General features: G+C 55.3%; 1 protein-coding gene across 6 annotated transcripts in view; it reads left to right on the top strand.

Annotated features, from left to right (window-relative positions):
• Nucleotides 1-27,159, top strand: part of TRIOBP (TRIO and F-actin binding protein) — a 58,824-nt gene that overhangs the window by 12,193 nt on the left and 19,472 nt on the right. For 3 of the 6 annotated variants that reach the window (XM_073788197.1, XM_033866088.2, XM_073788199.1), the window contains 5 exons: nt 3,733-6,184; nt 10,278-10,392; nt 11,090-12,220; nt 15,613-15,690; nt 18,216-18,353. In XM_073788197.1, the coding sequence (XP_073644298.1) occupies nt 3,733-6,184; nt 10,278-10,392; nt 11,090-12,220; nt 15,613-15,690; nt 18,216-18,353 (3,914 nt within the window). Of the gene's footprint in view, nt 1-3,732; nt 6,185-10,277; nt 10,393-11,089; nt 12,221-15,612; nt 15,691-18,215; nt 18,354-22,521; nt 22,726-27,159 lie in introns of those variants that run through there. The other 3 variants (XM_033866087.1, XM_033866089.2, XM_033866085.2) reach the window with 2 other exon arrangements.

The raw sequence follows: 27,159 nt of genomic DNA, 5'->3' as shown, positions 1-27,159 counted from the left end.
AGCTGAGATCTAAGTTCAGAAACAGAAGAGCCATTGCAGAGCCTTAAGGAGTGGGCAGAGGTGGCAGGTTCGAGGAGAGAAGAAAGATGGGGTGATAGGAGCATGTGGAGTGTAGGAGAAGGGGGTGCAGAGGAGGCCGGTGTTGGGGGCCACCAGTAACCTGACCCTCCCTCCCAGCCTGTTCCTCCTCCAATCTGTTCTATGTCACCACCCATCCGGAGGCTCAGGTCCCAAATCTCGTGTTATCCCGATTCCCCTTTCCTCACCTTTCACATCCAATCAGCAGCAATTCTGGCCAGCACCTCCAAAACACACCCCAAATATGTCTCCTTTCTGCCATCTTTACCACTGCTCCCCGACCAAACCAGGGGTTATTGCCACAGCGCCTTCAGATCTCCTGTTTCTGCCAGGCCCCTTTAGTCCATTCTGCCCCCAGCAGCTGAGCCATCCTTTAAAAACATTCATCAGATCTTGTCAGCACCCCAGCCTCCACTGCCCTGCCCCATCAGGCCCTGGGGAGGGTGTGTATGGGAAGAAGCGCCTCCCCAGTGCGAATGGCCTGAGAGCTGGTGGGGTTTTGTACTAAATCCCTGCTTTCTTGCTCTTAAACACAGGGGCCGTGGGGTGGGGGGACCCTCACTATGTGACCTGCTTGATCAAAGGCAGTCACCACTGTCTGCCTGGCGGCAGGTTCCCAAATTGCAGCAGGAGGCCACGGCCTGGGGGGAATTAGCCAAGTCCAAGATGCTGGGAATGCCTTGACATCCCTCTCGGGGCACCTCTCAGTTTGCAGACACACTCCATGGGGCAGGCTGTGCCGAGCCCGGCTAGCTGAGGGACAAAACACAGATGCCCTAGAACCTCTGCACAGCCTGCCCTGTGTGCTCACTAAGGGGGCTGCAGGAATGAAGTCAGATCCTGGGTGGGCCAGGCTCCAAGGGATGCTTGTGATGGGTGGGAAAGGGAAGAAACCGGGGCTGGGGGTGCTGACCCAGCTGTGAGCCACTGGGAGTGGTGGTAAACGCCATCTCAGCCAGTGCACATGCTCAAAGGGTGGGAAGACTCCAGGACGAGGTGCAACTCAGAGCTGGAAGGTGGTGGCACAATATTATTGCTCACTTATGGTGTGCTAGACACTTTCCTAAGCCCAGTAGACACAGTAATAAACAAGAAGGCGAGGCCCCTACCCACAGGGAGCTGGGAGGCCGGTGGGGGCAGGCAGAGCCTTGCCACACATGGGAAATGCCTGGATTTTATTCCAAGTGCAGATGGGAGCCCTTGAAGTTTTTGCTTTTTTTTTTTTTTTTTGCGGTACGCGGGCCTCTCACTGCTGTGGCCTCTCCCGACGCGGAGCACAGGCTCCAGACGCACAGGCTCAGCAGCCATGGCTCACGGGCCCAGCCGCTCCGCGGACGTGGGATCTTCCCGGACCGGGACGCGAACCCGCGTCCCCTGCATTGGCAGGCGGACTCCCAACCACTGCGCCACCAGGGAAGCCCTGCATTTTTTTTTTAATCTTTTAGAAGAGTTGCAAGGATAGTACAGAGAGTTTCCATTATACCGCTTACCCGGGTTTTCCCAGTGTTGACATCTTACATAACCATAGCCCTATTATCAAAATTAAGAAATTAAAAAAAATATATATTAAGAAATTAACACTGGTAACAATACTACTGACTAAACTACAGACTTTCTTTGGATTCACCGTTTTTCCACACATGGCCCTTTTATGTTGCAGGATCCAATCCAGGATCCCACATTGTGTTTAGTTACCATGTCTTTCAGTTTTCTCCCATCTGTGACAGCTTTCGTCTCTCCTTGTAAGCAGGGGTGATCTAGCTAGATTTGCTTTTGGAAAGGATCTCCCTGGATGGGTGATGACCTTGGGCCCAGAGTGCACATTGTTGGGGGGCTATTGCAACCATCCAGGTGAGAAAGGAGGGTAGCTGAGAGCGGGGAGGTGGGAAGAGGTGGATGAGAGGAGCGTGCAGATTTGGAACGTCGTGGGGCATCAGACCATCACGCAACCACAAGGCAAATTTTTTTTTTGGCCGAATCGCCGGCTTGCGGGATCCTAGATCCCGGTCTCGGCAGTGAAAGCGCCGAGTCCCAACCCCTGGACTGCCAGGGAATTCCCAACAGCGCAAATTTTAAGTGCTGCTCTGTGCGTGGTTCCAGTTCCTCGATGGGTGCTGGAAACTCAAGACTTCAGTGACACCAGCTCAGAGAGTTTGGAGGAGGCAGAGGTTTCAAAGTGTGAGAAGAGGGTTTCCATTTTTTTTTTTTTTGGCCGCGTTGCGTGGCTTGTGGGATCTCAGTTCCCCCACCAGGGACTGAGCCCTGGGCCAAGGCAGTGAAAGTGCAGAATCCCAACCACTAGGCCATCAGGCAACTCCCCAGAGAAGAGGGACTCTTAAGTGTGGACTTTAATGAATGCAGTCGTGGCTCCTTCAAGACACGGCCACAATACCCGTTACTTCTCTCCTGAAGTACCAGCCCAGGGACACGCACACAGCTGGTGGCCACCACATGCTTGGTGACCAAGGGACTGAGGGGGGTGTAGGGTGACACCATGATCATGGCGGCCCCTTCATGGGGATGGGAGTTGTGAGGGGGTCACTGATTAGCGAAGTTACATGAATCCCTTAGATCAGGGCTTCTTAAACTGTAACGTGCATGCAAATCACCTGGGAATCTTATTAAAATGTGATTCTGATGCAGTGCACCCAGGGTGCACCTGAGATTCTGCATTTCTTAGCAAACCCCCGGGTGAGGCCAATGCTGCCGGTTCACAAAAGGAACTTTTTAGAGCGATCACACAAGTCTCACTGGAAGAGAGGGGGGAGTTTCTCGGAATCCAGTTGCAGGAAGTAGAACAGAAATGAAAATTTGTTGGTAGCTGCTATTGGATCCAGCTCTCCCTCTCGGGGTCACACAGGCTATTTTATGCTTCTTTCTTTCTTTTTCTTTTCTTTAAAGGTTTTTTGATGTGGACTATTTTTTTTTTTTTTTTTTTTTTTTTTTGCGGTACGCTGGCCTCTCACTGTTGTGGCCTCTCCCGTTGCGGAGCACAGGCTCTGGACGCGCAGGCTCAGCGGCCATGGCTCACGGGCACAGCCGCTCCGCCGCATGTGGGATCTTCCCGGACCGGGGCACGAACCCGTGTCCCCTGCATCGGCAGGCGGACTCCCAACCACTGCGCCACCAGGGAAGCCCAATGTGGACTATTTTTAAAGTCTTTATTGAATTTGTTATAACATTGCTTCTGTTTTATGTTTTGGTTTTTTGGCCGCAAGTCATGTGGGATCTTAGCTCCTCGACCAGGGATTGAACCCGCACCCCCTGCATTGGAAGGCGAAGTCTTAACCACTGGATGGCCAGGGAAGTCCCTCACAGACTATTTTCAAAACTGCTCTTTACGAGTTTGCCTCTTTTCTAACTTGTTCGTGAACCCCCAGACTATGTGACCTTCGGCTCTAGAGCCCACCCCACTTTGACCGAGTCATCCTGGTTTTCAATTTCAGATTCCTGACATCAGCTTGAGAGTGGCATCTAAGCCCTCCTCCAATCTGTTGCTCAGAGGGGTGGAGTTGTGTGATAGGGAAAGTGGGTCCTCTAAGGAGACAGTGTGGGGTGTGCCCCAGTCATCTGTCCCAGGGGACAAAGAAAGGTAGGCTGTGGGAGCTGCCTAGACCTCTGCCTTTACCTTGAACCTAACTCTTCTCTCTCTAGGCTCTGGTGGTGGGAACCGAAGCGCCGGACAGCACTGGGCGAAGCTCCGGGGAGAAAGCGCGTACTTCTTGGAGCGGCACCGGTCGGCGCTGACCCCGGTCTCTCCCGCGACACCACAGAGTGGTGCTCGAAGTACCACCCCCCAGGCTTCCTCTCTCCATCGCTCTGCTTCCACACAACTCGATACCTCCCGAGCCTCCTCTCCCCCACGACTTGCCCAACGGGACAACCCCAGAACCTCATCCACCCAGCAGGACACCCCCAGGACCTCTTCCACACAGCGGAACACCCCCAGAGCATCCTCTCCCTCAAGAGTCGCCCAACGGGATAACCCCAGAACCTCGTCCATCCAACAGGATACCCCTAGGGCCTCTTCCACGCAACAGAACACCCCCAGACCATCCTCTCCCTCAAGAGTCGCCCAACGGGATAACCCCAGAACCTCGTCCATCCAACAGGATACCCCTAGGGCCTCTTCCACGCAACGGAACACCCCCAGACCATCCTCTCCCTCAAGAGTCGCCCAACGGGACAACCCCAGAACCTCGTCCACCCAACAGGACACCCCCAAGACCTCTTCCACACAGCGGAATGCCCCCAGAGCATCCTCTCCCTCAAGAGTTGCCCAACGGGATAACCCCAGAACCTCGTCCACCCAACAGGACACCCCCAAGACCTCTTCCACACAGCGGAACACCCCCAGAGCATCCTCTCCCTCAAGAGTTGCCCAACGGGATAACCCCAGAACCTCGTCCACCCAACAGGATACCCCTAGGGCCTCTTCCACGCAACAGAACACGCCCAGAGCATCCTCTCCCTCAAGAGTCGCCCAACGGGACAACCCCAGAACCTCGTCCACCCAACGAAATAATCCTCAAGTTTCCTTTCCCCCCAGAGCCACCCAACAAGACAACTCCAGAGCCTCTTCTACCCAACAGGACAGCCCTCAAGCTCCTGTCCCTACTTGTACTCACCAGAGGGACAACCCCAGACCTTCTTGTATTCAACAGAACACTCCCAGAACCTCTTCTACCCAAAGGGACAACCCCAAAACCTCTTGTGCCCAACGGGACAATCCCAAATCCTCTTCCTCACGGCGGGAAAACCCAGGAAGCTCCTCCTCTCAGGGCTGCACCCAACGGGACAATCCCGGACCTTCCTCTCCCCGTCGTTCCTCTCAGCGGAACAATCCCAGGAATTCCTCTCCCCATCGTACTAACAAAGACATTCCATGGGCTTCCTTTCCCCTCCGGCCAACCCAGGGCGATGGCCCCCGAACCTCTTCCCCATCTCGCTCCAAGCAAAGTGAGGTTCCCTGGGCATCCATTGCCCTCCGGCCAACCCAAAGCGACAGGCCTCAGACCTCATCTCCCATCAGACCAGCTCAGCGTGACTCACCCCAGCGCTCCTCCAGCCCCACCCAGCACAACTCACCATCCCGGGCCACTTCCTCCTCCCACCCGCCAAGCCACCACAGTGCCTCCCGGACCTCCTCGCCTCTGCACCCTGCTACCCGCGGTGCACCCCAGACCTCTCCGGAGCCCTCCCAGCCCCCCTGCCCTGTGTGCATTGGGCACCGGGATGCCCCTCGAGCCTCCTCGCCTCCTCGCTATTTGCAGCATGACCCCTTTCCCTTCTTCCCAGACCCCCACGCATCTGAGAGTGAATCGCCCCACCATGACCCCCCCTATATGCCCCCAGCCGTATGCATTGGACACCGGGATGCCCCTCGGGCTTCCTCACCCCCCCGCCACACCCAATTTGACCCCTTTCCCTTCCTCCCAGACACGTCAGATGCTGAGAACCAGTCCGCCCAGCACGAGCCTCCTCAGTTCCCCCCCACTGTGTGTATCGGGCACCGTGACGCACCCCGGGCCTCCTCCCCGCCGCGCCAAGCCCCAGAGCCCGCCCTCTTGTTCCAGGATCTCCCCAGGGCCAGCACGGAGAGCCTTGTCCCCTCCACAGACTCTCTGCACGAGCGCCTCCACATCCCCAGCCCTGTATGCATTGGGCACCGTGATGCACCCTCCTTCTCGTCCCCGCCCCGCCAGGCCCCCGAGCCCTCCCTCTTCTTCCAGGACCCCACTGGGACTAGCATGGAGAGCCTGGCCCCCTCCACCGACTCTCTGCGTGGCTCCCCAGTGCTGCCCCCTCAAGTGTGCATAGGGCACCGGGATGCCCCTCGAGCCTCCTCTCCACCCCGCCACCCGCCCAGTGACCTAGCGCTCCTGGCACCCTCACCTCCGCCAGGCAGCTCGGGGGGCTCCCGGGGCTCGGCACCCCCGGGGGAGACCAGGCACAACTTGGAGAGGGAGGAATACACCGTGCTGGCCGACCTGCCCCCACCCAGGAGGCTGGCGCAGAGGGAGCCAGGGCCCCAGTGCAGCAACGGGGGCCGCACCCGCAGCCCTGGCCGCGCAGAGGTGGAGCGCCTCTTCGGGCAAGAGCGCAGGTGAGCCCAGGGCTGGGGCAGCCAGGTGGGCTGGGGCGGAGGCTCGGCGGCGGCAGGACAGGTGGAAGGTTCACAGGCTTAGGTTCCAAACCAGGAAAGGGTTTAGGCCCCCGCCCTGCCGCTTACTGGCTATGTGACCTTAGGCAAATCACTTCACCTGTTTCCGCACCTTAGGAGTTGTTTTTGACAATTAAGTGATATTGTGCATAGCCTAAGAGTAAGAGCGAAGACCAGGGTCAGGCAGGCTGGGTTCAAACCCTGGGTCAACGCCATTCACCAACTGGTGTGATGTGGTAAAGTGATTTAATCTACCTGAGCCTCAGTTTCCTCATCTGTAGAATTAGAACATTAGTACATTAATTTAAATGAGGTTAAATTCTCAAACCCTTTGTTTGATCCAGAGTCACAGGTTTATTTATTTATTTATTTATTTTTTACACCTTATGTGAGGGAGAAGAAGGTGTCCCAGATTTTTTTTCTGCCTTAAAGAAGAAAGCTCACAGGTCCCTTGCATTTCCGAAAACAGAGATGTCAATTTAAAACGTATGGCCAGAGCCACATATTTTAAATAAGAGAACCCACAGGATGACAGACTTTTTTTAGAGGTTAAATATTCCTTTCCTGGGACGCAGCGACAGCACCTGAAGTCCAGGAATCCCACAAGTCTCCTTGGTCAGTGGCTCCATTCATGCGGGTGTTTACAACCCAGCAGAACGTCTGCTTTTCCCCAGTCTTGGGGAGGAGAAATGTTTCCTCCAGATCCGGCTGAGATTTCTTTCTCCAGCAGTTCCAGCCTCAGAGTCTTTAAGGATCAGGGCTGAAATTCCATTCGCTAAGTTCAAGAGAACAAAAAAACATAGGTCTGAAAGTCTCAAAACTTTCAGTGTAGAATTCAATAAATTATAGCATATTTACCGAGGCTGAGGTGTACAACCAACACCACAACATAATTTTAGAACATTTCCATCACCCTAAGGAGTGGCTAATATTTTGCATCCACAATTCCTCTCTTTGTTGTTCCTTAGAAAACATTTTCTCTTAGATTTGAATCTGCACGAGAAACCTTATCTCTTATTCTTCAAATTTCCTTTTCCAGTCAGTTTTATCCATTTAAAACCCAGGCGACAACCTTTGTGGTCTCCAGCATTAGTGTAATTCTTTCTTTGGCCTCTTAAAAAAATACTTTCGTTTTTTTAGAGCAGTTTTTGGTTCACAACAAAATTGAGCAGAAAGTACAGAGATTTCCCATATACTCCCTGTTCCTACACGTGCACAGCTACTCCACTATCAACATCCCCCGTCAGAGTGGTCCACTTGTTGCAATCCATGAACTTACACTGACACATTATCACCCAAAGTCCATAGTTCACATTAGGGTTCACTCTTGGTGATGTACATTCTGAGTTCAGACAGATGTATAATGACGTGTGTCTACCATCAGAGTATCACACGGAATAGTCTCACTACCCTGAAAATCCCCTTTGTCTTTGGCCTTTTATGATGACTATTTTTGGTCTGATGTCAATTTGCATACCTTTGACTTTACCTGATGACTCAGCAGCGTCTTTGAACCAAAGTTAAATTTTCTTTCCTTCTTTTTTTTTCTTACCCTGATTAACTTCTAGAGAGATAAAGCATTTATAGTAGAAGTCTGGAATATTTATACTTTTATTAATCATTTAATTGTTTTTACACAGATACTTCTATTCATTTTGCTCTCTTTGAAGTAGATTTACCTTTTTTTTAAAGCTTTATTGAGGTATGACTGATATATAAAAATTGCATATTTAGCATATATATTTTGGTGAAGTAGATTATTTGCTTTTAACCAAGGCTTTACGACTCTACTGAGTAATTAAAATTTTCCCTCTTGTATGGCATTTTTTCCAAGTAGAAAACCATTCGTCCTCTGAAGATAAAATTTTAAAACCTACTTAAATATCTCTAAGGGACAGACTGAAATTTATGAGTGGGTGGCTATAGAGCTGTACTCTTACTTTCTCCCATTCATTCATTCAACATGTATTTATTGAGCATCTACTCTGTTCAAGCATTGCTCTAACTGAGGCTGGACGTTTTTTCTTAAAGGGCTATTATCACATTAAAGCATTAGGAATTTTGGCTCGATATCTTCATTCCTGCCCTCTTGATGCCTTTGGAATTTCTTGTCTTAGAATCATATAAGCATTTCCTAGTATCTTGAATTCAAAACAGAGCCTTCATGGAATTTACCTGACTTGATGGTCGCTGTCCTTTAATACCCCCTGGAGGTGGAAGAGCCCATCCAAGCTTCTTTGTCATCCTCGGTGCAGAGCCACACCAACCCTCAGGAACAGGTGGCCCGAGGAAATACTGTTGCTTCAGCATCAGGAGGCTGGGTCTCTGTCCAAGTCTCAGAATTTTCTTGAGTTCTCTCCCCTCTCTCCATTCCACACGGGGGGAACCTTCTCAGACGGAATGCTCACTGAACAAGCTGGAGTTTATATGGAAAATGCATTCATTCGGAAGAGAACGCACGTTTGCCTCGCCACCCTGCACAGGGTAGTTTCTGCCATTATCCTCCCCACCTAGTCAACGTTGGAGTTTTTGCTTCGCAGAGGCTCCTACACCCCGGTTCTGAGGGAAATTCACTCTAAGGCATCAGATCTCACAGAGCAAGGAAACTCTCTCGCTTCAAATTGGATTAAAAATTGAACCTGATCAGGCAGCCATCAAACTTAGAAACAGTTACTCCAGAGCAGGGAACTTTGGTTTCCTGTGAGTCCAATGCTAAGAATGGCTAAAAAATCAAATTAGTTTATGGATCTGATTCCAATAACATTGGCAAAAGCCATAAGACAAGAACAAAGCCCAAGGCCTTAATTGTTTCACTTTCTAAAGCCTCTGTAGAGTTTCAGCCTAGTCCCCAAGCTGGAGGCAGACTGCAGGGTATGGGTCCTGGCTCAGACCTGAGGAGAGATTCTTCTTCCTGTTTCACTGGCTGGGTCAAGGTCAGCACCTGGTCATCTTTCCCAGCCTTCTGGTTTGGTTCAGCCACCAGAGACACAGCTCCATCTGCCAATTTAGATGAAGTCTGACTCTCAAACCCTCTTGCAATAAATATCCTAAATACCCAGTGGAGTGGTTAGGTCTTTTCTTTTGACCCCCTCACACAGGGGAGGGGAGAGATGTACCCAGATTCTGTTTAATGTTCCTACATTTCAACAGAGATGTCACGTTAAATATTAATAGCCATGGCTAACGATTATTAAGCAAGACAACTAGCTGGAACTAGGGACTTTCCACAGCTTAGAGGTTGTCTTCGCCGGACGTGGCAACAATGCCTGAAATCTGGGTGTCTTAGAAATGACATTTGCATGGGCGGTTTTATGTTGGCCTTTCTGGAGTTGTGGGGAAAAGAGGATGTTTCTTCCTTCTGATCTTGCTAAGAGCTCTTTAACCAACAGCTAGAGGGCTGCAGCTAGTACTGAGGGGAACAGGTTGGCCTGGGAAGTCCAAAATTTACCATATGGACAGAAAATGGGCAGAAAGAATGGAATATGGGGGCATATGTCATTCTGCCTCTCCTGTCTCCACCTCATGGATTGCAGGAGTTGAAATGAGATAGTACAAGTGCCTGGGACACAGGAAGTGTTCCATAAATGTTTGCCATTATGATCACGCATGCACACTGCCTGCGACATGGTAGGTGCTCAATAAATCTTAATTCCCACAAGGACCAGTCTAGCCTTTGTCTGAGGGTGAACTGTGGGCTGCGAGTGGGGTGGCGGCCAGAAAGGAAGTACTGAGTGAGACAGGAGGCGGTCAAGGCCAAGGCTGAGCTCCCCGACCTTTGCCCACCCCTTTTCTCATTTCGTCTTCCCAACAGCCCCATGAAGCAGGTAGAATAGGGCAGTGTCGACTATCCCCATTTTGCAGAAGGGGAAACTGAGGCCCTGAAAGGATCCTCCCTCACTTAAGGCCCTTCAACGAGCTTGTGGTGGGTCCCTGGATCTGCTACATCTCTTCCACTGGGGGTGGGAGTAGAGGAGCTGGGGTGCCGGGAGTGGGGCAGTCCCAAGGGCCCTCAGAGGGGCGGTGCGTTTGCTCATAGGAAGTCCGAGGCACCGGGGGCCTTCCAGACCCGGGATGAGGGGCGGTCGCAGCGGCCCAGCCAAGTTCAGAGCCAACCTCTCCGAAGACAGTCCAGCCCTGCCCTCAGCAGGGAGGTGAGCACTGCCAGCCTGCCCGGGGCCCCTGCACCCCCAAGGGGTGAGCCACAGCTTCTCCCCTCCCCCAGGTGCTGGGCGGGGGTCCTGGGAAGGGAGGTTCTTTACGAAAGGGTCAGAGTCCCAATCATGGGCGTCCAGCTCCTCCCTCTCCCAAAGAGCCAGCAAAATTGAGCCAGACCCCATCAGTCCATCCTGAAGACGGCCCTTCCATGCTGCCCCCGTCCTCCATTAGGCACCTGCCATCTTGAGAAGTTTTCAGGGAAAACCTCCCCATACGTCAGTCCAGCTCTAAGGGCTGTCTCTTCCAGGGTGGGGATTGGTATTTTTAAAGAAACTCTTAGATGGCAGGGCCCAACCCAGTGTGAATGGAGTATTGGTGGTGGAAATTCCGGCACCTGATAGCCCAGGTTGGAATCAATATCTTGGGGGGGAGGGGGAAGTCCGGAAAGTGAGCAGCTGTTTGCAGATCTTTTTCTGGAACTGAGGAAGGTGGGTGAGAGGTAAGGGCTGACACCCCCAGGGAGGGAAGCCAGAGACCCTAGGTACTTTTTGACCTGCTTTAATCCAGCCTGCCGTGAGGACAGAGCTTGCAACTCCCTGAAGCCTGGCTAAGACCCCAGTTTCCTGTCCTCCTAGACAGACACCACCCAGTCAAGGTCCTGGAGCCTCACCCACTCCCTCACCTCATCCTCAGGTAACCAAGCCCCTCGCGAAGCAGGCAGAACCGGCCCGGCGGAGCCGAGCAGAGCCCCCTCATCCCAGGAGCCCCGAGAGGCGGCCTGAGGGGGAACGGCGGCTCCAGGGGTCCTCGCCGCCCCCGAGGACGTCAGCCAGGACTCCTGAGAGGGAGCAGCGGACAGAGAGCCCTCTGGAAAGAGGCCGGGCGGGCCCAAGACGGCCCCTGGGAGGGCAGCAGAGTCTGGAGGGACCGCCAGGATCCGGGGACCCACACGGACACCTGGAGAGAGGCTGGGGCAGGCAGGAGGGCCCAGGCCTGGGGGGCTGGCTAGGACTTGGGGGGCCCAGGCAGGGGGCTGCCAGAGCCCCAGAGGAAACCTGGAGGGGCCCTCCCAGGGAGTCTGAGGAGAGCTGGAAGCTGCTGGCTGGCCCCCCCTGCCACAGGGGGCAGGCAGAGGCCTGGGAGGAACCCCCCAGTGCTGGGCCATGGGAGCCCTCTGGCAGGCCAGCTCAGCGGGGCTGGGGCAGCCTGCAGGAGCTGTCCAGTCCTCACCAGCCTATGAGGCCCCCAGAGAGCTCCAGGGCAGGCCCAGGAGAGTTCTCAAAACCCCAGAGGCCTGAGACCACCCCTGCCACGGGCTGGGGGGCTGAGGGAGCCTGTCCACACCTGCGTGGCCCCGAGAGGCAGCCCGAGCTTGACTGGAGGGACCTGGTGGGCCTCCTCATGGCCCCCAGAGAGGGGGCCTGGACCCACTCGGGGGAGCCGACACTCGCCTCCACTCTTCCGAGGCTGGACTGGGAAGGCCTCCTGGAGCTCCTGCAGGCCCAGCTGCCCCGCCGGGACTCGGCTGGACACTGGGGTGGGCCAGGCACAATTTCCCCAGGCACGAAGGGTACTCTGGAGCTGGAGCCAGAGCGACACACCCAGTCTGAAGGAGGGGCAGGAGCTACTCTGGTCAATGGATACAGCCCTGGGCAGTGGCCCCAGAGCTTCGCCCAGCCACCCAGCCCTGCCGGCATCTCCACCCAGTGGCCAAAGACCAAAGTGACAAGTGGACCAGAGACCTCAACTATGGCTGGTCTGGAGGAGACAGGCCAACTGAGGGGCAGGAGCCCTGCAGAGGGCCCCAGCTCGCTACAATGGGAGGTAAGTCAGCCTCACTTCCGAGGGGCAGCCTGAAAGTCAGTCCCACCGCACACAAGTGTCCCGAAAGGCCTCCCCTCAGCTTCTGCACGCAATCCTCCTGACCAAAAGCTTCCCCTAGCACAAACTGCACAGTGATAATGAGAGCACTGTTTTTGAGCATGTACTGTGTGCTAAGCCTTGGTCTGAATGCTTCATGGTATTTTCCTCATTTAATCTCCACAGCAGTCTGATGAGAAAGGCACTATTTATTTACAGACAAGGAAACTGAGACACAGAGAGGTTAAGCCACTCACCCAAGATCACACAGCTAGTCAGGGCCAGGGTAGGGGTGGACCCCGGGTCTGCTCCGTGCAGATCACCCTGAGGCCTCAAGCAAGATGCACTGGCCAGGCCCTTCTCCCCTCCTGGCCCTACAATACTTGGTTTGTGTTGCCTCTGGTGGCTTCTACCTGGCCCTGTCTGGGACTGCAGCCAGCGTGGTCGTGTCCCCTCGCCACTGCTGTATTCCAAGTTCCTTAAAGTCCAGGAGTGAAGCTTGACAGCTTCACTTACCTTTCTCTGGCCCATACAGCTCCTCTCAGGCACAGAGAAGGGGTTGCATAAATGCTCATTGGGCTGAGCTGGCTGCTGAGACAGCTGCTTAAATGGGGGCCTATATGTAAAGTAGGCCCAGTGCCTGGCGCATAGTAGGTGCTCACTAAATCCCTTCCTGTCTCTTTGGCCCAGGGGCAGGGTCACAGAGTCAGCAGTGCTCTGGTGCTGCCCAGAGCATTTACCTGAAGACGGTCAGTGGGAAGGGTCCTGGAGGCCAGAACCCTGCAACCTGGCCTCAGCTCACCAGGAATGCAGCAGGTGGTTTTGGACACCCAGACTCTCTTGGTCCTGGTCTTCCTCTGTAAAACGGGACCAACTACTTCCCTGACAGGCACTACTGGGGCGATGCGGCAGCTCCTGCTCTTTCATCCAGACCCTCCCCGTCTCCACAATGTGCAGCCCAGTACTGCCTCCCCCACGGATGACAGGGGAGGGCTTATGGTGTGCCGGGCCTTGGCCTTCGGGCTTCGCATGCTTTGCCACATGTGCCTCAGCTCGATACGAGGCCCAGACTCATTCAGCATTTGCTGGGGGTCACACAAGTATAAGTCGAGAGAAGTGAGATCAAAGTATTGACTCCAAAGCCCGAGTTTTTACTTTTTAAAATTTTATTGAAGTAGAGTTGATTTACAATGTTGTGTTCATTTCTGCTGTACAGCGAAGTGACTCAGTTATACATATATATACTTTTTCATATTCTTTTCCATTATGGTTTATCATAGGATATTGAATATATTTCCCTGTGCTATACAGTAGGACCTTGTTGCTTATGCATCCTATATATACTAGTTTGCAAGACAAAAGACATTTGTCTTTCTTTCTGACTTCATTTTGTATGATAATCTCTAGGTCCATCCATGTTGCTGCAAATGGCATTATGTCATTCTTTTTTGTGGCTGAGTAATATTCCAGTGTGTGTGTGTGTGTGTGTGTGTGTGTGTACGTGTGTGTGTACACCACGTGTATATACACCACATCTTATTTATCCATTCATCTGTTGATGGACATTTAGGTTGTTTCCATGTCTTGGAAAAGCCCAAGCTTTTAACCACTATTTTGTGGAGCCTCTGAGCCCATGGAAGGACTAGGGAGCCCCCTTCCCTGCATTTCCCTGAGGCTGCTCTCGATTTCTCCCCTGATCAACTCAATGCACAGACACCAGAGATGCAGGGATGAGCCAGCTTGGTCCTGCCCTTGGGACCAAGAGGGGACTTGGGGCCCCACATGAGAGGTTGCTATCAGGCTTGTTGGGCAGGCAGGTGGACCACCACAGGCAGCTCAAGGAGAAGATGCTGCGTCCCAGTGGACGCTGGGATGCTGCAGGCTGGTCTGGTCAAAAGAGAAGAGGGAGGAAAGAGATTCTCTAGCTAGAGTTACTCCATGGTGAGGCTCAGGGGTCCCTGGGTGGTTAGGAGATGGTGACTGGGGAGGGGCAGGAACACCAGGTGCTTCAGGCCATTTCACAGATGACACAGCAGAGGCATTCACCAGGTCCTGCTGGGGCTCCAGCTGGTCACCTCTAGGAAACCTTTGGCATGGCGTTCAAGGCCTCCTGGCCTTCCTTCCCCCCCAGATTTGCCCTCTAGCTGTGCTGAGCTGGCTGCAGAGCTCTGTGAGCACATCTCCCTGCCCTTGTGCCTGCTGTTTCTAGCTAGGAAGCTCTTCCCTTCCCTCTTCACTCACCAAACATCTGTTCATTGTTTGAGTCTTAGATCAGCTGCCCTGTTCTGAGACGCCTTCCCTGAATACTCACGCCACCCCTGGATTGGTGATGTTTCCCTTCCGGGCTTGGTAGTTCTGCTCCTCTTCATCTGGTCACACTCAGTTGTCGTTTTCCCTTAAAAAACATGAGCTCCATGCGGGCAGGAGATGCACCTACTTTATCTCTGTACCTCTGGCCCCTGGCCCAGGGTCTGACACAAAGGAGATGAGCTTAGTGGCTGGTTGACCAGTGAATACATGGATGCTTGAGGGCTTGCAAGAAACAGACGGAAGGTGGGTAGGTCCGTGGGTAGTTGATGGATGAATGATGGATGACAGATGTATGAACGGGTGATGGATAGATGATATATGTTGGACAAATGAGAAACAGATGTTGGATGGGTGGATGGATGAATGGATAGACGGGTGATGAATGGAACAGATGAAGGGTGCTGGATAGATAGATGTTGCATGGATGGGTAAATGTTGTGGAATATGGATGATGGATGGTGAATGAATGTTGGAAGGATGGGTAGATGGATGAATGGATGTTGGATGGATTGAGGAAGGATACGTGGATATAGTTTTTTTTTAATTAATTAATTTATTTTTGGCTGCGTTGGGTCTTCGTTGCTGTGCGTGGGCTTTCTCTAGTTGCGGTGAGTGGGGGCTACTCTTGGTGGCGGTGCGCGGGCTTCTCATTGGGGTGGCTTCTCTTGTTGCGGAGCACGGGCTGTAGGCGCACGGGCTCAGTAGTTGTGGCTCCCGGGCTTAGTTGCTCCACGGCACGTGGGATCTTCCCGGACCAGGGATCGAACCCATGTCCCCTGCATTGGCAGGTGGATTCTTAACCACCGCACCACCAGGGAAGCCCCGTGGATACAGGATGGATGAATAGATGATGAATAAATTGAGGATGCATGTATTGGGATAATGGATGTTGGCTAGATGAGTGGGTGGATGACATAGGATGGATTCTGGATGGTTGGATGGATACATGGGTCTATTGATGTTAGATGGATGGATGACGAATGGATGCATAAGAAGTTGGAACCTGGGGAATAATCTGACCTAAGTGTGTTCTTTCTTACCTCCAGTTCCAATCAAAGGAGCCTGAGGAGTCAGAAGGAAGCAGAGGCCAAGACTCACTGACTGACCAGAAGCAGGCAGACTCGGTAGTTGGGTCATGGGTGTGGGCACAGAGGGAGGGGAAGGGAAGGGAAATCAGGTTGGAGGTGCGCTGAGGCCCTCAGATCAGCTCTGGGGTCATCCAGACCAAGGCTGGCTCTGCCATGGGGACATCGAGAAGAGGGGCTCCACCGCATCTGGGTGGGTGGACAGTCCTAGGGTCAGAAGCCTAGGGCTCTGCTTTCAACTTGCTAGGATGCCCTGAAAGGTCGCTGCCCTTCCCTGGGCAAATGGCAGTTTGGCCCTGATGGTCTCTGAAGGCAAGGTCCTCCTGATTCTGGAGGGTTGGCCAGGCTGGGAGAAAGGGTAGAGCTTCCAGGAGCTGGAGCCAGAGAAGCACTGAAGAGGGCCAAGGAGGTACAGAAGTCAGCTGGGCCTGGAGGAGCTCCAGGGTCCTGGGGCGGGAGAGATGTGTGCAAGGGGTGGGACCCGCCGAGGCCGCTCTGAGGCCTGGCTGCAGCTGGAGCACATGCTCTGCCCCGCCCCTCCCCACAGACCTGCCAAACAGACTGTTCTCATCACCCGCAGCCTCCAGAGAGGTGAGGTCAGAGCTGAGGGCCTGGGGCAGCGGGGGGCGAGGAGAACACCAGGCGGTTTGAGGCTGTGCTTTTCTAATCCTGCTGTTGTTCTGCTGTTCCCCATGCCGCTTCCTGAGAAGCTGGGTGTGACGGGGGTGGGCGGGGGGGGGGTGTCTGTCTGGCAGTCTGGAGCCCCCAAGTCTGGCCCTGCCGCTAGTCAGAGCTGGAGGGATTCTGCCCAGCCCCTGACTGTGCAGATGAGGAAAGGAGGGGTAGGCAGTCATCTCAGATCACATAGCCGGTCGGTGGTCGGGCTCAAATTAGGACCTAGGGCTCAGGATCTCCTACCCAGCGCTCTCTCTGCTACCCCCAACGCCGCTTCCTGGCTCTGCCCTGATTGCCTGCGTGGCCTCGCATAGTAGAAGCAGCATTCTAACTGCTTGGTGGCCAGTCTTCCCATCTGTGAAATGGGAGGGAACGGGGACTGGTCACCAAAAGCACTTCCAGCTCTCACAGGGACTCCGGCAACTTTGCTCTTCCTCTTTCTGGGTTATTTCTTCATACTTCCTGGGGCCAGAGTTTTGTGAACAAAGAGGAAACAGCAATACAGGTGTCCCCCTCTAGTCTCCATGAAATTGGCCTGCCCCAGCAACCCAGAAAACCTCTCAATCCCCCCCCAGGAAGCCTGGACTGGACAGAATTGATAACTGCCTCACTCATTCATTCACATACCCTTCGTGAGCACCTTGTGTATGCCTGGGTGTGGGCCAGGGGCGACGTGAAGCACCAGCAAGGAGCCCACGGTCTAGTGGTCAGGGCTGTGATGGCGATGAGGAGCAGGGTGGAGGCAGGCCTTCCCCCCAAAGCCCCCTCAAGGAGCCCACGGTCTAGTGGTCAGGGCTGTGATGGCGATGAGGTGCAGGGTGGAGGCAGTCCTTGCCCCCAAAGCCCCCTCAAGGAGCCCACGGTCTAGTGGTCAGGGCTGTGATGGCGATGAGGAGCAGGGTGGAGGCAGTCCTTCCCCCCAAAGCCCCCTCAAGGAGCCCACGGTCTAGTGGTCAGGGCTGTGATGGCGATGAGGTGCAGAGTGGAGGCAGTCCTTCCCCCCAAAGCCCCCTCAAGGAGCCCACGGTCTAGTGGTCAGGGCTGTGATGGCGATGAGGTGCAGGGTGGAGGCAGTCCTTCCCCCCAAAGCCCCCTCAAGGAGCCCACGGTCTAGTGGTCAGGGCTGTGATGGCGATGAGGTGCAGGGTGGAGGCAGGCCTTCCCCCCAAAGCCCTGGATCTGTGCTTTGATGCTTCATGTCCCACGTCCAGAGAATCCCTGGATTCTGAAGAGTTGGGACACCTGGGCTCTGCCCTGCCTCTGCCAGTAACTTGTTGTGTGACTTTGGGCAAATGCCTCTGCTTCACTGGGGCCTCAGTTTCCCCAACAAGGATGACTCCAAAGAGGGTGCACTGGGGACTCTGCCGGGTGTGTGGCTGTGGAAGTCTGTGACTCATTCCTTTCACAAAGGGGAGGAGAGTAGGCAGATGGAGGACTCAGGATTAGGGGGCCCTTGAGTGACCCCTTGGCTCCAGAGGGTTGTTGCCTTGGGGAAGAGGAGCCCAGAGTTTCTCCATCTTTAGATATTTCAAGAGGAGCTGGAAATATGTAGCTATGTGTTAAACTACATGATTATTTAACACTGGAACCTAATGCAAAATAATCTAAAAACCTTATGCGGGCTGAATACACATCTATGGTCCGCACTGCCCTCCCGCCGGCCACCTGGGGTCTGACCTGAGGGTGGAGAAGTGCACATTCCCAAGGGCGCTGAGCCCCAGGAGCCCTGTCAACCAATACCACGCGGTGTGAACACGTGGCAGTCCACCTCGGCAGTTCTGGGAGAGGAGAAAGATGGCAACCCTGGGCCTTTGAGGTGGGCATGGCAGCATGGGCAGGGGAGGCTGTCGTCAGGGACGTGGGGGCCAACACTGGACCCTGTTTGACAGGCAGACAAGAGGCCAGCGGAGGGCAAGGCTGAGAGCCCACTCAAGGGCCGACTGGTGACCTCATGGCGGATGCCCGGGGACCGTCCCACGCTGTTCAATCCGTTCCTGCTGTCTCTGGGGGTCCTCAGGTGGCAAAGGGTAGGCTGGCTCCAGTGGGGTGGGGCTCGGGTGAGGGTGGGGAGAGTGGGGGAGGGGAGGGAGGAGGCTGGTGTCAGTCAAAGGAAAGCCAGTAGGGGCTCGGAGTGAGAGATGTGGAGGCCCCATGTGAGGAAGGAGAGCTGGAAGCAGAGCCCAGAGCTTCCGTGGTCTCTGCAGCGAGGGGGACGTCCCACCTGCTGGACCAGGCTGGGGCTGTTTTCAGCTTTCAGGGTGAGGGGTGATGGAATAATCCACCCAGCTGAAAGCTCCCAATCAGCAAATAGGCCAAGGGGAGCCAGGCTGGGAGCAAGGGGGAGAGGGAGGGAAGGCCTGCGAGGGGCTCTGGGATTGCAAAGTGTGTCTCAGACCTGGGTCTGAGCCAGTTGCACAAACATCTGGCATTACGTAACCCATTCCCTGCCCAGAGAGGGCTGTAAACACTCAGGCCTCTGGTTGGTGGTTTTCTCAAGGGCGGGGAGGGGAGGCAGCTGTGACTTGTGCTCTCCTGCCCCCTTCACGGTGGGAGGGAAGAGGCCTGGCCATCTCCAGGAGCCACAGCCTGGCTCATGGGGTCTCTTCTCTCGGTGACAGGCTGACTCTCATACTCTCATCAGCTTGGGGTCTAGCTCTAGGCTGAGAGCCTGTATACCCATTCTACAGATGAAGGGACCGGGACTCAGAGAGGTGAGGTAGACTTGCCCGAGGTTGCACAGCTATGGTTTAGAGCAGCGTTCGCCAACCTTTTTGGCACCAGGGATCGGTTTCGTGGAAGACAATTTTTCCATGGACAGGCGGTGGGGGGGATGGTTCAGGCGGTAAAGCAAGCGACGGGGAGCGATGGGGCGCAACGGGGGAGTGGCAGATGAAGCTTCGTTCGTTTGCCCGCCACTCACCTCCTGCTGTGCGGCCCAGTTCCTAACAGGCCAAGGACCAGTACCAGTCCACAGCCTGGGGGCTGGGGACCCCTGGTTTAGAGGAACTGGCCTCTTGCTGATTTTCCTCATTCCTAGATGAGAGAATGGCAGCAGCCAAACTCACCAAGCCTCAGTTGCAACATCTGTCTAATGGGGAAAAAAAAAATCTATGGAGATGATCAGGGCTGCAGGGAAGGCTCAGGGAAATCAGGATGCACAGAGGTGTGATGGGGTGGGGTACGGGGTAGGAGGGCGTCCAAACACTAGCTTCTCCATCCACTTCTTAATTTCCTCGCTGCTGCTCTTTGGGGGTTAAGGCACAAGGGTAACCAGGCAAACGTGGTTATCTGGGCAGAGTGGTATCTTCAAGCCATGGGTGGGAATTACCTTATCAACCTAACTAAGGGTCACTAACACACAGCAGTTCCGGCAGGAGGGGGCAGGTAAGTTTTTGGCTGGAGAGAAGGGGGAGAGAAATGGGGAAATGGACTCTGGGATGATGATGATGGTGATGATGGCCAGCATTTATTGTGCACCTACTATGTGCTCAGCTCTGTGTTCAGTGCGTGGCACATCTGATTGCATTGAATCCTCACCACTAGGCATACTAGGTACAGTTCATATTGTCCATTTCATAGATGAGGGAATGAAACTCACTTGTTCCAGGTCACACAATGGGGGAGAGCTAAGATTTGAACCCTGCTCTGGCCGACTTCAGAGCCCACCCCCCCACCTCTGTGCATCCGTATCTCCCTGAGTCCTCCTTGCAGCCCTGAGAGTCTCTGCAGATTTTCTCCATTGGACAGATGTGGCAACTGAGGCTCAATGAATTTGCAGCTATTCTCTCACCTGGGAATGAGGAAAATCAGGAGCTGAGAGACGGAACTGCTAGTGGAACCACCCAGTTACTTAAAGCAGCTTCACACATCTCTTGGGCTGGACAGTGAAATTAGTCCAAGGTCAAGAGCTAGGAAGCCTGGGCTTGAGTTCTGTCTCTGCCCCTAACTTGTGTGACTTTGGGCCATCGTCTCCCTTCTCTGAGCCTCACACTGTTATCTTCAATAGAGTAACGCTTTGAGACTGGATAACCCCAAGGTTTGGTGGCTCTGTTTAATAAGTCAATCCTGGGTCCCTGAAGCCGTGCCATCTCTGTCTTACCGGGGCAAGTTGCAATGAGGCAGTCATTCCTTCATTTGTGCATTCATTCACTCGACCAATGTTTACTAAGGACCTAATGTGGGCTGAGGCCCTAGGCTTACCATGATATAGACAAAAACCACTCTGTTCCTGCCCACAAGGAGCTCACAGTTTGTGAGGACACGGACATATAATTGATTAGAACACTGTGTGGTCATCAGTGGAGTTGGGGAGTGTACAGATGCAGGGAGCTCTGGGCAGGGAGTTCACGCAGGCAGCCCTGGGAAAGGAGCTTCTAAGTCTGTGCTGGGGGCACTCTGGCTTCCTTTGGGCTGAGACTTGAAGGGTAAGGAGGAATTTTCCAGGCAAACAAACATGTGGAGGGAGGGAAGGGAGAGAGTGAGTGTGCGTGTGTTGGGGCATAAGAGGACGGGAAGGGAAGTGTTCCAGGCATGGCACAGCACATGTGCAGTTAGGGAGGCACAGAGGACCTGGCTCGTTCTGGGACTTCCCAGCGTTGTGTAGCCCTAGCACGTGAAATGTGTGTGTCTAATGATAGAGGACAGCAGGCAGGGGCCAGATGATAGTGGACATGACTGCGGGCACAAGGATGTGTGTATCAACAGTGGAGAAGTGTTGAAGAACTTTGAGCAGGGGAGTGTTCTCATCACTGTGTTGAGGGTACTAGAAGGGAGTCCCAGAGGCCAGGAAACCAGCAAGGAGGCTGGTACTGCCAGGTGTCCACGCCACTGCGATAGGGCATTGGTGGTAGCTGAGGTGTTCTGTTTGTCCATGCACTCTCCCAAGGACCAAATGCCTGAGTGAGGTACAGGGTAGTGTGGGAACACTCAGCACAGGGATGCCAGAAGGCCAGTGTCTAGGAGGACTTACCCTTGGTCTCATTCCTCAGGGTGGAGGAGAGAATTCCCATGGGAAATGCTGGGAAAACTTCAGCTCCCTGGGCCTCTGTTTATCTGTGAAATGCAGATAGTGATTATAATCATGACAGCAATAATTTTCGAACCCCAAACTGAGATGGCAGAATCATTGAAGTGGTAATTATTCCAAGCTCCCCTGCGCCCCTACCTAAGGAGAGCTAACTAGGGATAAAGGGGTTGTTCTAGGTGCTTTACTTAAATTAACACTTAATACTTACAGTAGCCTGTGAGATAACAGCATTATCCCATTTTACAGAGGGTGAAGTTGAGGCACAGAGAGGTTAAGGACCTTGCTTAAGGTAATATAGGGTTTAAGTCACAATGCCCCATAAGCCACCTCATGCAGTTAGCAACAAATTCCACCACAGTACCTCTTCAGCTGCAGGCTTAGAGGAGATTCTGCAGGGCAAATGTACTCTTAGAAACCACCAAGTGTTCTGGGAAAGTGAGAAACGGGTATAGCCCACACCCAAGAACCCAAAATGAGGTTCTTAAGGCGAGAAAGACCCCCGGTGAGGAGGGCACGTTTAGGAAAGGCCCTACCAATTCCAGAACTCACTTTGTGCTTAGATTACTTCCTAGGAATCCCTTCTCTTCTTACTGTGTGACCCTGGGCAAGTTGGCTCACCTCGCTGAGCCTCCGTTTTCTCATTAGTAAAATGGGGACAAGGATATCACCTGTCGGGTTTGTGGTAAGGTTGAAAGTCCATTACATGGGTAACGAACAGGGCTTGGCGTGTGGGACCCGCTGAATTGGTAGTAATGGGTGCTTTGCCCATGTCGCCATCAAACCGAGGCGCCGAGGCCTAATGGACCCATCGCTCCGTCCGGCGGCTGGCGTGGGTCGGGAAGCCGTTGCTGGACGACGAGGGTGCCACACCCGGCTGCCCCCACCCCGCACTCCCTAGCCGTGGCCCGACGGAGTCACCTGCACGTTAGGCCCTTCCTTCCTCCTAGCTTGCCCGCCGTCAGAGCTCGGCCCGCCCTCACTTCCCTCCGCCCCCATCCGCCCCCATCCGCCCGCCCCGACTGCCCCAGCTCACCCGTCCCGTCGCGGCAGACCCCGCCCCCGGGCCCCTCCCGCGCTCCTATTGGCCTACTCGCGGCCCCCGCCACTGTTTGTCTCGGCTTCCCCGCCGCCCATTGGCCCGCCCGGATCCTCCCAGGAAGTTTGAAAAAAAAAAAAAAAGTTTTATGGGCGGATGGAAGGGGCTGGGGCAGCGCCGGGGAAGGGAAGGGCCGGACGAGCGGCGGCGGCCGGCCGAAAGGGGCGGCGGCGGCGGCGGCGGCGGCGGCGGGATTCCCGCGCCGCTGAGCCCGGCCCGAGAGCCCTTTCCACCTTCCTGCCTCCTGCTCTCGCCGCCCCGGGGTGCCGCCATGACGGTGAGTGCCTCCCCGGGGGGCAGCCCCTCTGCGCCCCAGGTCCGGATGAGAGCAACGGCCAGAGCCAGAGCCGAGCCGCTCCCCTCCTGGGCAGCCCCCTCCTCACTTCTCGGAGGCGAGAGGAGGTCTCGGCCGGAAGACAGGGCGACTCCGGTGGCACGGGCCGGCCGTCCTGCCTCACCTTCCCCCGGCCTCCGCCTCACCTTTCTGGGCCAGAAGCCCGGGCAACCCCCGAGAAGATGGGAACTCTCGTTCCCAGGCACCACCCCCTCACTTTTGCGGGACCAATCACGGACAGATTCCGGGTGGCCTTTTCCCTTCTCCTTTCCAGCTCCCCCCTTGGTGAAAACCTGATCTGATCCTCCTAGGCTGCCAGATCCGTAGGGTCTCTCAGGGTTCTGGGCCACGGGAGGAGCGGAGATGGGCCTGGCCTGGATCTGGGTCTCGCCGGGGCCTGGAGAGAGGCGCTCCCTGGTTCGGATGGGTCGCGCTGATGTGGGCCTGGGAAGGCTGTACGCCTGTGTGGGCGCTGGCCGGAGGTTGGGTGGGTGAGAAGGGGCCGCCTCTTCCCATCCTGACCAGAGCCTGTCCTGGGACTTCTGAAGCAGCAGGATACCATGTTCTCTCGGGCTTGCCACTTCGAGCTTGCCACTTCGCAGCGGCGCTGGGACCTTGGGTGGGGCAGGCCCGCTCTTGGGGGTGGGGAACACGATGGCAGGGATTTGTCTTTCTCTTGGGGATGAGCCCTACCCAAGCTCTCTCAATACATGCGCCTTATTTATCATATTGCACCTCATAGCTGAGTTCACCATTACCCCCATTTTACAGTCAGATAAACTGAGGCTTGGGGAGGGGCGTTGGTGAGTTGCCAGAGGTTACCCTGATTGTAAGGGAAGGAGTAGCCCTTTTCCACGTCACTCTGGCCCCTTGACTGTGATGTTCTGGAAGAGAGGGGCAGGACTGCTTTTGGTTTCTGGCAAGTGACTTAGGGAGGCTCTGACAGCCTGATGAGGAGGGTGGGGAGAGTTGAGCAGGGTGCTGTGTGCAGGGGCCCTGCCCCTGTGAGTGTGATGACCTGCTCACTGCCTGGACTTCCTCAGGCTCTGCACATCCTGCCACCTCTCTGCTGGCCCTTCCTGTTGTCAGCAGCCTCCCCTTCCCTGTCAGGGAGGAGTAGAGAGGGATGTGGGGGGAGGAGCTGAGTCAGTGTCTTGGCCGCCCGCCCCCGCCCCCCCAGCAGGCTAGTGGGGGGTGGTTTCATTGCTGACTGGGTGCCTGCCAGGCCCTGAACTGGGTGCTTTCACATTACCACATTGGAACCCTGAAGGTTGATGGTAACTCCCCATCTAACAGATGAGGACACTGAGGTGTAGAGAGGTGAAGTTACAGGTGACACAGCTGGGCCCTGGCCGAGCCAGAGTTTGTAACCAGGTCTGTCCCAGTCTTCTCTCAGGATGAGATAAGAAATGTACACAGTTGCCTTTCCTGGGGAAGCACACACTGAACAAGGGTAAGGCTGCTAGAAGCAGCATGTGGAGGAAGACAGCACATCCCTGCTGATGGGAGGGGGCTTCCCGAGGGAGATGTCCTCCTGTGACTGTAGGACTTGGTCAGGTGGAGATGGGCTGGGGGAGGAGGGACAGTGTGGACAAAGGCTGGTGGCCATATTTGGGGAATTAAATGGTGAAAACGTAGAAAAGGGACTTGGGGAGGAGGCCTCAGAGGCCAGGAAGAGCAGCTTGGGCTTTGGTCAGGGGCACTGGGGAGCCATGAGAGGTTTCAGAGCGGAGGGGAGGCTCACAGTCACCTTTGACAGCGTTTACCGGATTCATCCTGGCCGCTTTCAGACCTGAGCCTGCTCCAGGCCGGGGTCCTTCCTGTTTCATCTTCATACCCTTTTCCTCTCTTCTGGCCCCATCTCCCCGACCTCAGGAATCTGAACGAGCAAGTGGCAAAGGTGCTGTGACTGGGTAAATGCTTAGAGGCTTCGGGAAGCCAGGCCTGGAGTCAGGATCTGCTCCACCTCCTTTTGCGCTAGCCGGGTGCAGCCTTGCCCCTGGAGCTTCATTCCCCAGCTGCTACCTGGCATCAAATTATATACCTGTGCGCTTGTTTATTGTCTGTTTCTGCCCTGAGTTTTCACCAGGGCAGGGGCCACATCTCTTGTTCACAGCTTATTTTCTGGCGTAGAACAGGGGCCTGGTTCCAAAGGAAAAAAAAAGAAAGAGAGAGAGGAAAAAAAAAGAAAGAAGAAGAAAGAAAGAAAGAAATTTTTATGAATGTTCCCTGAGTCCTCGGGTCTTGGGGCATGAACTCCCTGACTGAGTTGCTTCTAGTCTAGCCTGTGAGGGATAAGTAAATGGCTTCAAGACAATCACAGATGCAACAGAGGCCGTGGGAGGTCGCCTGGTGTGGTGTGTGGTGTGTACTGGGAAAGGGGCCTCTGCCGTGGCAATTAAGCCGGGTCTTAAGGCATGCGAAGGGGTTTGCCTGGTCGAAGGAGGAGGAGGCGGCGGCCTGGTATTTCAAGCAGAGGACACAGGCATGTGTGGAGGGCCCTACTAGTCCTGATGTGTTGGGCATCAGAGAGGATGTGTGATGACATAAACATGGGGCCCCCTAAGCAGTGGGGAGTCCAGGTTGAGGCTTTTGTGCCATCCTAAGGCAGCTGGACCTTGTTCTGAAGCCATCTGGAGCCATCCCTGGAGGTTTTAAGCGGCTTGTGACATTCGGCCTTTTGGATCGGGTCCCCTGCCAGAGTGTCCTTACAGGAGGCTGTGTCGATGGTCCAGGCCAGCGGGAGGCAGTGCTGACCTGTGGCCAAAGGAACGAGGGCCCACTGTGAGGACCTGTCAGTGCTCCGGAAAGGAAAAAGGAGAAAGGGAGCTTCCTTCGGGAGGAGGAATGGTGTCTGGGCCTGGGGGCCACGCGTGAAGGTGCAGGGGAGGCGATTTATGTTATCAGACCTTGTGACCCCTGGGGGGGTTCCAGGGTGACTTCAGGACCTCTCCTGCCAGCGGGTTTAAAAGCTCCTGTCCCCAAGGTCACTGCGCCACCTCGTGCTTGATGCGGCACGTGTGCGGCACGTGTGCGGCACGTGTGCGGTGTGTGTGCTGGCGTCTCCACGTGTGGCCCATTCAGTTCTCTCACGGAACCGGCAGGAGGGCAGGGTCCTGCTATCATTAGCCACATCAGGCAGCCGGGCTCAGGGAGGGCATGTGACTTAGGCAGGTCACCGTGACCCCACTTCCCAGGCAGCCCTCAGGGTCCCAGCCTGTCATTCCTGCCCTTCCTCAGCCTCTGGAAGCCCACGGCTGGTCTCCCAGCCCTGGCTCAGCTCAGTCCGATTGGCTGGGTTATCTGCTTGTCCTTTCCGGGGGCTCTCTTCGGGTCAGCACAGTGATGCCAGCTCCGTGGTCCATCCCAGAAGGCCTACCTTCTCATTCTCAGCGCCAGGAGGTGGAGGTGCGGACTGCCTCAGCAGCACAGGAATTTAGATCAGGGAGGTAGAGGAGGGTGGATGTTTCTTCAGCACGTTTCCCCTGGGGCCACGGGGGCGGTCTCCATCTGCATGTGGACCCAGGTGACTTGGTGGCCCTGAGCGTGGCTAACCGGTTTTCAGTCTTAGCTTAGAACCACGCTGAGCGGCTTCCGGCCCACGTGGGGAACAGGGTGGGGAAGGAGAGAGAGCAGACAGGGCATATGCAGCCTGGGGTTTCCCAGGTCTGGGCAGAGCCTGTGTCCCTTCCCTCAGACAGGTCTCCGGGCAGGGGCTGCGATGCAGGAGTTGGGCTGCCGGCCTGCCGAGATCCAGGGGCCCTGGTCCCAAGGCCATGGCTGGAGACGGCTCAGGATGTCCAGGCTGCTGGCCCAAGCCCCTCTCAGGTCTCTTCCTCCACCTGAGGAAGAGGAGAATGGGGCTCCCTGACAGGAAGGCGGGTCAGGGGAGGTGGCCAGGTCAGGTGGCTCCGGTTTCCAGGTTTCCAGCCGCCACCGCCGTCACCGCCTACCCCACTGAGCCATGCCACCCGCTCCCTCCATGCAACCGGACACCTTGGCCTGGTGAGGCTGTGATGCAGGTGCTGATAGGTGGGCTCAGAGCCATGGCAACAGGTGGCCGCCTCCTCCCTGCCTGCCAGCCTGGCCCGCCAGTGGGCACGAGCTGAACCTCTGCAGGCGGACCGGGACTTAGACGAGAGAGTGGTCTCCCCAGCAGGCAGGGAGGGTCTGTGGATAGGCCTGGCCAGAGAAAATGCCTGGATGAGCAGTTTCGTCATCTAGGGTTAGGTGGGGGACCTAGCTCACAGGCCCCCGTGGAACATGCTACAGCTGGGAGCCCCCAGACCCCGGGGCCGTGCCCCCCTGAGCAGCACCCGGCAGGTAGGGCTTGCTGGGACTGAGGTACCATCTCCCCGGCCCTTCCAGAGATCTAGG

The sequence above is a fragment of the Tursiops truncatus genome, chromosome 11 (genome assembly GCF_011762595.2).
Source record: "Tursiops truncatus isolate mTurTru1 chromosome 11, mTurTru1.mat.Y, whole genome shotgun sequence".
NCBI lineage: Eukaryota > Metazoa > Chordata > Mammalia > Artiodactyla > Delphinidae > Tursiops > Tursiops truncatus.
The sequence above is the reverse complement of the archived record's forward strand: the minus strand, read 5'-3'. Positions and strand labels throughout refer to the sequence as shown.